Source organism: Phaenicophaeus curvirostris, chromosome 1 (genome assembly GCF_032191515.1).
Source record: "Phaenicophaeus curvirostris isolate KB17595 chromosome 1, BPBGC_Pcur_1.0, whole genome shotgun sequence".
Classification (NCBI taxonomy): Eukaryota; Metazoa; Chordata; class Aves; order Cuculiformes; family Cuculidae; genus Phaenicophaeus; species Phaenicophaeus curvirostris.
In genome coordinates, this window is record NC_091392.1 from 89636206 (window position 1) to 89646074 (window position 9869).

At 43.6% G+C, this 9869-nt stretch overlaps 1 protein-coding gene across 2 annotated transcripts in view; it reads right to left on the minus strand.

The window, feature by feature from the left end:
- Positions 1–3169: 3169 nt before the first annotated feature.
- Positions 3170–9869, minus strand: part of LOC138726254 (apovitellenin-1) — a 187945-nt gene continuing 181245 nt past the window's right edge. Inside the window, exons 1-4 of one of the 2 annotated variants that reach the window (XM_069867853.1) lie at positions 6723–6730; positions 4787–4887; positions 4244–4403; positions 3170–3589 (exon numbers count right to left, since the gene is read on the minus strand). In XM_069867853.1, the coding sequence (XP_069723954.1) occupies positions 3490–3589; positions 4244–4403; positions 4787–4847 (321 nt within the window). In that variant the 5' untranslated portion in view covers positions 4848–4887; positions 6723–6730 and the 3' untranslated portion in view covers positions 3170–3489. Of the gene's footprint in view, positions 3590–4243; positions 4404–4786; positions 4888–6722; positions 6731–9869 lie in introns of those variants that run through there. The other variant, XM_069867862.1, reaches the window with a different exon arrangement.

Genomic DNA, 9869 nt, shown 5'->3' on the forward strand with positions numbered 1-9869 from the left:
ATGCACAGATAACTACATGATCAGGAGATTTGGTGCAGATAAATACAGAGATCTATGGGCTGATTTGGTTTTACCTAGGTAGTAAAATCTGTCAGGCATCAAACAGCTAATTAGTATGTGGCTGGCTTGGATTTTCCGGAGGTTACGTTGCAGAATAACAAGAGGGTTATCATTAAGTGCATTTAACAAAATATCAAACCTTTGTTAAGTTTTAGCATGGAATTCAAACCAGCTGCTGCTCTACTCCAGCTCGGCAGTGATGCAATACAGAAATGTTGCTGAGTTGCGTTGATGAAGTCACAAAACAGGCTTGAAATGCAACATAAGCCCCTGTACTTTCCAAACTCATTTCCTACCCTTTTTTTGGCAGTGCATACAAATAGATTGAAAAGGGTGAAGCAACGATTTCCAGGACATCAAATTCTTAAGGACTCATTCAGGCTCTTACATGTGACTCATGACTTTCACACTTTCAAAAAGAAATACTCTTGAAGTGCCAAAAGAACAAGCTCTATTCTGAGAAAACTCAGAATGCTGAATTCTTCTCTGGGACAGGGGGGGATTTAAGCTGCAGGGCTTTGCCTACAAGGGTTAAAAAGAGAGAAAGACTGAGCAGACACATACATAGCAACCAGGTAGGAAATAATCTCCGTAGCAAGAAGAGCTGAATTTTCTGGCTTTTTCATGGGGTAAATGTTCTTATCAGCCCAACTGCACTTTTCTAAACCTTTTTCTAAATACTTTTAGATGCTATATATGCATGTGCACATCCATGCGTGACCAGAGAAGCAGACAGTCTAAGCAAAACAGGCAGCAATAAAGCAATCTGCAAGAGAGCTCTGTCGAAGTGGTGAAGCAACCGGAGATGGAAGAACTTGCTGCTGTGCATGGGGACATTGATTTCATTCTGATTGTGCATAGTACCGAGCAGCTGCTGAGACAGAGGAAATGCAAAATGAGATTTTTTTTTAATTCCAAACAAATAGTTAAGGGCAAGTTTATATTGATAACTGATCTGTGTGATAGTAACAAAAGCAAAACAACAAAAAACCTCAACCCCAACACATAGGGGACTAATTTCTTCTGTTATTGATAGCCTACTAATTGCTCCCACAGGACAACTACAACATGTTCATGTTTGTGCAGAAGCAAACAGTCCTTAGTAGCAAGGATTTTGGGAGAGGAAATTCAGACTTGGGTAATGGAAGCTTTGGAGAATCAAGTGCTGCTGACAGTCTTCCCTATAACTGGAAAAGAAAGTGGACACCCACGTTTTCAGTATCCAGCACTTCAGATTGGAGAAAGAGCCTTACTTAGGCTTAGCTTAGGACATTCTTCCCTCCAGGGTTGCCCAAGCGAGTGAAGCATTGAAGCTTGTCAATGGCAAAGTCCAGTCTCCTGCGATGGTCAAATACTGTTTTCAAATATGAAGAACAGGTTAAAACAGAGGCCTGGAACTGTGTCTGTAGGATCAGAGCAGTTCTCCCACCAATGCTAGCCAGAGGTCAGCACGGAGATACAGGATGGAATATAGCTTCCATGTGTTAATTAGCCTTTTGTCAGCTATTTGAGTTAATTTCCATAGTCAAATCCAGCAGGGGGGTAGAGTAGGAGTGGGTACGTGGGATAGGGAGGGATAGACTTGAGAAAATATGTACTTTGAACTTTTAGAGCAATCACTGCTGGTTCTTTTTCTTCCTTCAGTCTCTATTGATTCCCCCTCCTCTCTGTAACAGCTCATCTCTCCCCTTGCTTTCTTGAATACTTCCATGCAAAGGACCAAACATGGGCATCTCCTAGTTCCCTCTTGGGCTTCTCTGCTTTTACTGCCTCCTCTATTCAATTGTTGATTACATGATAATCAGAAATAGTGTCAAGGAGCAGCAAGAGCTGAGATGTTCCCAGAGGAAGAGAGGGAGGACGAGCCAGGAGCCAGCAGACACCACAGCCCTGGTAATGACACCCTCGTCCAGCACACAGTCCCACTGTACCCAAGCAGAGATGAGGTAGTAACTGTGACAGGGTCATTTGATGGCCCCAGGCAAGGTGAGGTAACAAGCTGTGCCGGGGAGCCCACTCAGGATGGCAGGAGGCAGAGTTGGAGGCAAAGCTACAGCAGAGCTCTAAGGTCCATCCAGGAAGAAAAACCAAGCACAGGACAAAGCTACCTACAACATAGGTTCAGCATCCATGCAAGAAAACCCACCGGCAAGGACCAGCCACAGGTGTGAGTGACTGGGTCTTGAGCTTAGATGTAGCTCCTGGGTCCAAAGGCAGGGTCCATAGGTGAAAGCCATTACTGGTGCTCTTAAGCCTCGACAGTTAGAAATGCTGAAGCAGAATGAAGCTTTACGTTGAAGACTTCAATGAGGGTAAACGGAGATGTGCCTTAAAAGACAGTAGCATTGCTTTGCCGTTATTGGGCAAATCTTTTGCCAGGTGTAGCAATACTCTCCCTTTTAAGCATTAGCTCTGCCCATGTGCACATGACTCCTAGATCTCAGTCTAGCAGGGTGTTTTTTTTAGTCTCTGCCACAGTCTCCCAGTGTGATTCCAGGCAAATTGCCTCTTTGTTTCTGCTTACTTTATAATGAAGTAGATGGATTTCTTTATCTGATGTGGGCACCTGCAATGAGGCAGACACACAGGGATGACAGGGCCCCACTAGGTCTTCATAGGCAGCCCTGGACATCAGTGCCCCTCTCACAAACTGATCACCCTCCGTCTTGAAGACAGTGAGAAATTTCCCTCCTTTGGAAAGGCTGTTCAGTAGCCTCACTGGTTGGCTGAAATGTGCTTTCAAAGTCCTGCTCAGATTGATGGACAGTTTGGTTTACTAGCACTTGTTTTCCCAAGTGATCTGAAATCTTCAGGTGCTTGATACAGGTGCACCTACCTAACAAAGGAGCACAATCAGTAGGACTCAACATTTCATGGTCTTTCCTGATGTGCAGTTACGGTTGCCATGTCATGAATATCCCAAAAGATGATAAGGTAATGCCCCCACCCACCTGGGAAGAACCGGAGCTTAGTTAGATGTGCCTCACTTGCTGGGATTTGTTTGCATTGCCTGCAACAACTTCTTGTGAATCACAGCTATGTTCTCAGCAGAATGGGATGCCAAGGCGTATGTCATTTTGTAACTGTTAATATAAACAGGAAACTTAAGGAAGTGTAACAACCAACATTTCTTTATTAGAGGGCCAAGCCATTCAGGAGGAATTAATTTTCAGGATTTGGCTACAGAAGAACTCTATAATCTCATTGCCTTCTCCATGCCCAGCAGCGGGTTTTCTGGGGCGGGGAGAAGACTGCAGCAAATGCCTTCCATCCTTTGGTTTTTGAAGCTGGGTTCCCTCTAGTGGCATTAAGAGGAGCATCGATTCTGTCTTATTTACTGATCTTGGTTGGTAGTAGGAGCAGAGGGAAAAAGAACAGAGAAGGATGCTACCAACTCCCATCAGGAAATGCGGACTTCTCTTCATCTGGCTAGTAGCCCAGGACTTTTGTATACCACAGGTTCTTTATTTTTTCCATCAGCTGTTCAGCCATTATGCTGATTTTAGTTGTTTCTCTGATGAGGAAGTTCCTGCAGAAGACAGTGTATGTGGTAAGATACACAAATACAGGAGCGTAATCCTCCGTCTGCTGTAGTTATCACACCGCCTGTCACTGAGAGTGCAAAGCTCCTCAGAGCTTTCCTCAGAAGACAGGAATAGGCAGTATGTATTTGCCACCAGTTACGTGAAACGGTATCTTTTAGATCATCGTGCTTTCCACTTTTGGGAGGAAACCCTTTCCCCTGCTTTGGGGAATATGCATTTACAGCTAGAGCCAATTCTGTGACTCGCGTTAAATGGCAGCAGTGTTTCCTGGCACCTTGAGCACTCAGTCCCTCACAGACAGCACTGCAGCACCTGCCCAGCCCCTGCCAGGGCAGCTGATCCCCCACCGGCCAGCGGCCCACTCCCTCGATACCCATGTACAAAGAGCAGTAACTGCTATCCCCACGAGCATAGATGTGTGCATCCCTGGGAAGAGGTTGCACTTTCACCTGAAACTGTGTCATCCTGCCCCACCTTCCCACACCCTGCTCCCACGGTAGCCACATCAGGCTTTGGTTGCTGATTCATTTCCCATTGGGTATCCCTACGTAGATACTCGATCTGTTCTTTCTCCCACTCCTCCCTCTCCTTTTCAGCTTGTAGCAATTGCAGCACTAATGCGGAAGGTCTTTCCATACCTGGTCCCAACAACTACTGGAGTCTGGGCAGCATCCGCCAAGTACTGACCGACTTTAGGGGACACCTTGTTCACAGCTTCATAGATGTAAGCTGCAATTGCGTCAGGGACAACCAACCAGTCACGACGGTCTTTCTCGGAGACGTACTTTGACTGCACTTCTGAGAAAGAGGAGGCAAACCCCATCAGTCATGTGTGTCTCTGACACCTTCCCCCAGGCACAGTGGGAAGAGGCTTGAAATGATGAGATTCAAAGCCCCGTCCCCCCAAATTCACTCTATCAGCATCCAGCAGCGCCTCATCCTCATTTTTGGGTACCTAGATCACTCTGCCTTACATGGCAGAGTGTTTGCACCAGGTACAGACAATTTTCGTGGCGGGCGCCTACTGACTTGTTCCACATTGCCAAGCACTATATACTCGTAGTCTTGAACTGTGTTATTAGGCTTCAGTGCTCCCCTATGGATGGGTCAGACTTCTTTAAGGTAGGGGAGAACATGTAGAGCTGAGCTTGTAGGCAGACAGAAAAGCTTTTCATACTTACCAGGGAGAGTGGTGCTAAGGAGCAGAATCAGAGCTATCACCAGCGCCCTGGATTGCAGCATGGTTTGCAGTACCGGTACGCTCTCTACACCAAGACACCTGCTGGAGTTACCATACAACATGTGTCACTTTAAACGCCAGATTTTTGCAGCAAACTTAATCAATACATGAAGAAGAGAACAGGAAAGATTGTGGTGCATTTCCTCTGAAGAATGAAGAAAAACAGTATAAATGAAAGCATACTTTTATGTGCATATTCACAAATGGCCACAACAGCTTTTAGAGCTCCAAGAAACATGGGACAGTTAAAGCTACTTCTTTTATATGAGAGCTAAAACTCCTTTTTTCTGCATAAGAGCATACCACTAAAACTGACAGAGGTCAGAATAGGTTTCCTGCACAGACAGGTGTGACGAAAACCACATAATGTTGGATGGGTTTTTTCTTTTTTTTTTTGTTTGATTGCTCTAAAGAACATTCTGCTAGTGAGTACATCACACACAATGATTGTCTCAGTGGCCCAGTGATCTGAGTATTTTGTCTTGCTATCGTTGAGGACAGACCCAGCTAGGTTGTTTTGCCTCTTCCACACTGGGATTAATGAAGCAGATAGCAGTCTGGGCAGAACAAGTTCTTAAAAGGGAATAAGTGCAAACTCAACTTTATCCAACCTCCTTTATTCTGTCTATGAAAAAGCCACAATTAGAGGAACTCTTTAAATGTCAGTACATGGAAAAGATGACATTCCATCTGAACAAGATTTTCAAACATGCTGCACTTAAAAAGATGTTTAAAAGTTAAACTTGATCTATGCCTTGAATTAGAGGACTGCAGAGGATAAGGACATCACACGACCAATACGATCTAGTGAAGCCGTTTTATTGAGATTTTACATTACATTTATAGCCCTCTTCAGCAGGGGCGAGCCATGGTGTTACAAGCTGATTTGTCAGTTCTCCTTTAGCAGGAAACAATCATTGTTTACCTACAGTATTATGCTTTCCCATGAGAAACGGCTATGTGAGCACTCTGGTCTACAAAATAACAAGTCAGGGACTACTGAGTAAAGCTTCCCGTGAGAAGTGAGAGGAGTACAAGACAGAGCAACTTTCTAATAGTACAAAGAGAAATCTTAAAGGCAACGTGTCCTCTACAGTGACTAATTCTTTTACAAGGCTAACTTTATCCAGGTGCAGAAGCTGGGTTGTGCACGTCTAAATATCCGTGCCCATTTTGATCTAAATATTCCTCAAGAGAGGACTGCATCACTCAGAATAACACGAAGAAAACATTGCAGTGCTAGGAATAGGAATGGCAAAAAAGGCTGCAAGTCTATGACTTGTAACTGCTTTTCTAGATCCTATTCCAGGTACTTCAAGTCAATGCTCCTTCTTATTCCACAATAAGGAAATTTCCATCCATTTTTATTTCCTTCTGTGCACAGATTACCTCCAAAAGCTACCATTCCCCCTTCAGTAGACATTTGCAGACAAGCAGCAGTTGCTCTATTGCTATTCTTCCTTGATTTTTAATCCTAGAGACAGTTTCTCCATCAGTAGGCAAAAGGCATAAATTTGCTTTCAAAGAGCATTGAGGATCCTACCCACTTTAGAACCTGTAGTCCCCGTGGTGTAGGCAGCCGGGGAAAGATTTTATATCTTCCAACACTAAAGTCTGCAATCCCTACCACTGGCTTAGCTGTCTTATGAGTGTCTGATGGAGCATCCATCACTCAGCTTCAATCCAGATCACCTCAGGCACTCCCACCCTCCTCCATTTCAGCAATATTCCTGGTTATAGAACATGAGAAGGGTTCACACTTTGGATTGCAGTAAGAAATGGGGCAAAATAGAAGACCACCTCCACTTGCTTCTCTATGTCCAAGATACACGAGTCACAAAGTCCATACCACCCAGAACAGAAAGTTCAACCCTTACCTGTCCTGCTTTCTCTCCCTTTCTCAGGCCGAAGCAGAGGTAGGTGCTTATCTGAGACACTGGCATTTATGTAGAGCTAATATAGCAATAGCAAGGGGGTCAAAGGTCCTGCTTTGTTTCCCCATTTCCTCTTTTGCAAGCATACCCAGCTCAGTGGGACAGGCAAGAAGCTGTGGAGGACTTTGGACCTGTTATTGAGATTTGGTACCGGAGGGTCAGTCTGACCTGAGCCTAAGAGATGTGGAAGGCAGCTCCTGGGTCACTGAGTCCCCTGCTTTTGCAGACAATCATGTCATAGAGGCCCCTTTTCTAAGCTGACCAAATTCCACATTAACAGTAGCTGGAGCTGGATTGAATTTTGCTCCCACTTTTCCTGTGGGAAAGCCTATGCCGTAACCTCATTGCTTTGACTATCAGAACTTGCTTGTAGCTATTATGCCCATTGATACTTTACCCTCAATTTCCAACAAATACATTAACATTTTTTCTTTCCCCACGCCCAAGTCTTCTTGTACAGGCTGACACAATGTCATGCATCTGAGCCAGCTGTCAAAACTTACCGAGGGGAAATACCCAGCTGAGGCTCCTGGCTCAATAAAGACACCAACTTGTTAGGGTGTGTCCAGAGGGTCACAAAAAATAATCAGAGGGCTGGAACACCTCTCCTATGAAGAAAAGCTGAAAAAAGTGGGGCTTTTTCAGCCTGTAGAGGAGAAGGCTCCAGGAAAATCTTGTTGCAATTTTTCTATACTTAAAGGGAGCTAATAAGAAAGACAGAAACTTTTTACCAAGGCCTGTAGTGACAGGACATGGGGAAATGGTTTTAAATTGAAAGAGTAGATTTACATTGGATATGAGGAAGAATAATTTATAACAAGAGTGGTGCAACACTGGAATAGGTTGCCCAGAGAAGCTGTGGACACTCTATCATTCAAAGTGTTCAAGGTCAGGTTGGATAGGGCTTTGAGCAACCTGATCTAGTGAAAGATATCCCTGCCCAAGGCAGGGGCAGGTGGATGAGATGATCTTCAAAGGTCCTTCCAACCCAAACTATTCTATGATTCAATAATGACTTCTCCCCAGGCTCTCTGGGGATTTGGTTCCAGTCAGAAAGCTGCTGCATTGCCCCTTTAGGGCATGTTTTCCCACAGCTCAAGTTCTAAGTGCCCACTGGGTCTTTAGTCAAGCCAACCATCTGTATTTGGCACGTGCAAGCACTGAGCAGTAGCAGGGAGACAGAAAGGCTGCAGCACTGAGCTACAAAGGGCATTAGCTCAGGGGAACATGTCCTCAGGGAGGACATGAGGCAAAAATTAAGCCTACTGTGTGAGACCGAACAGACCTTCATTCTTATGTCAGCCCCTTATTTATTAGGTGACTCATTTATTAGGTGACGATCACATGTGGAAAGTGTGAGACGCTCAACCAATATCTCCATTCAGCCAACGAAATTCCTAGATGACTCCTCATGGAACTTGAAGTACTTTTAAACCAAACAGTAAGTGGTTTTGGTTTTACAGACAGAGCAGCCAAGCCAGTGATTGCCACAGTAGCTCACACCATTAGACTGCCAGTGGACATTTTCACACTCTCTTGATGAATACTCATTCAAATTATCTTCTTTCTTAGTAAAGCAAAGAAAAAAAGTCTCCCAAAGTGAGAGGAACAAAATAACCCCCCAAACAAGCAATCCATGTTGCATTTTTGTTGAAGAACGAACATCATAAAATTCTTGCTAAGGTACAACAAGGTTAATTCCAGAAGTAAGAACAGAGAATTTTCAGTTCCACTTCTGGTACAAACACTAAAGAACAATTTACCATGTAGGAAGAACACGCAAGACCAATTGGTTGAAAGTTTTCTTACATTTTAATTACATATTTGACAGTCATTGAAGAGAATCTACATATTTACCATCTGTTTTTGCAGCTGGAATAATATTCAGAAGAGCAGCACAAGGCATATTACAGGCATTAAACAGCAGAAATAGCAATGAGTAGTCATTACTTGTGGGGGTTAATTTAATTTAACCTCAAGTGTAATCTCTCTGCTATGTCAGATTGACAAGTGGAAAGCTCTAACTGTATTAAGTGGGGTTTTTAAACTGAAACGCTGTTGGAGGTAGAAACACAGAGGGGGCTTAGCTACCCTATGTAGTAGTACGTCCTGCTGAAGAGTTTTGCATTGTGGTTGTTATCACACAAGGTAACTTCCCCCCTCCGAGGTTAGCCTAACTTTAGCTAGTGCTATCATGAATACAATCCCAGAGATAGCAACTGGGCACTTCAGCACTTTCTACTGCCAAACAGGCACTTGCCAAGACCAGATCAATGATTGCACAAGAAGCAGCCCTTGCCCTCCATTCCTAGAATGACATTCCAAAATGGCAGGGTGCTCTGCAAATAAGCAAGAAAGCCAGATACTGCAAGTTCTTTCTTAATCAAAGAAAAATTACATGAATTTTTATCTCACTTATGAATCTCTGGTCTGAGGTGGAAAGCAGGTGACAGGAGTAGCATGGGCAACCTTATCTGCCCCATGTAGCATGGCTGCTTCCTCATTAAATTATTATTTTAAATTAGGGTAACTCCAGTGGCTATCAAGGCACTTTATCTGAGACAGAAAATTCATTCTTGGGGATAAGGCATATTCCTTCAACTGCATGACAGGAAGAATAAAAGTCTAGAATGGCAATAACTTCCATATGTAAAACATATCCAACTTTTTTTCATCACAAATGGGCTGACATACGAACGCCAGGTCTTTGAATGGCTGAAAAAAATAAGCATGAATAAATTGCAATGTAGAAAGAATAAGGCTAGGCTATTTCCTACTGTTATTTCTTTCAGTGTGCAGTATTTGAGCTGCTGAATTCTCTCTCTCTTTTAAAAAGTCAAAGACCCTGTAATCTTACTGGGGAAAAAAAAAAAAAAGTCCACATAGCCACATAGTATTGTGCAGTGCTGTCTCAACGGCTTTCATTTATAGTCAATTAAAAATAGAAATAAGCATTCAAAGCACAGCCTATTTCCTTCCTACTTTCCTATCTGCTTGCAGTTGTAAAGCATGCATATATAGGTTTTCTTTGTCATTATTTCACAGCCCACCAGTTGTTGTTTCATGAAGTGCAATGGTCTGAGTACCATT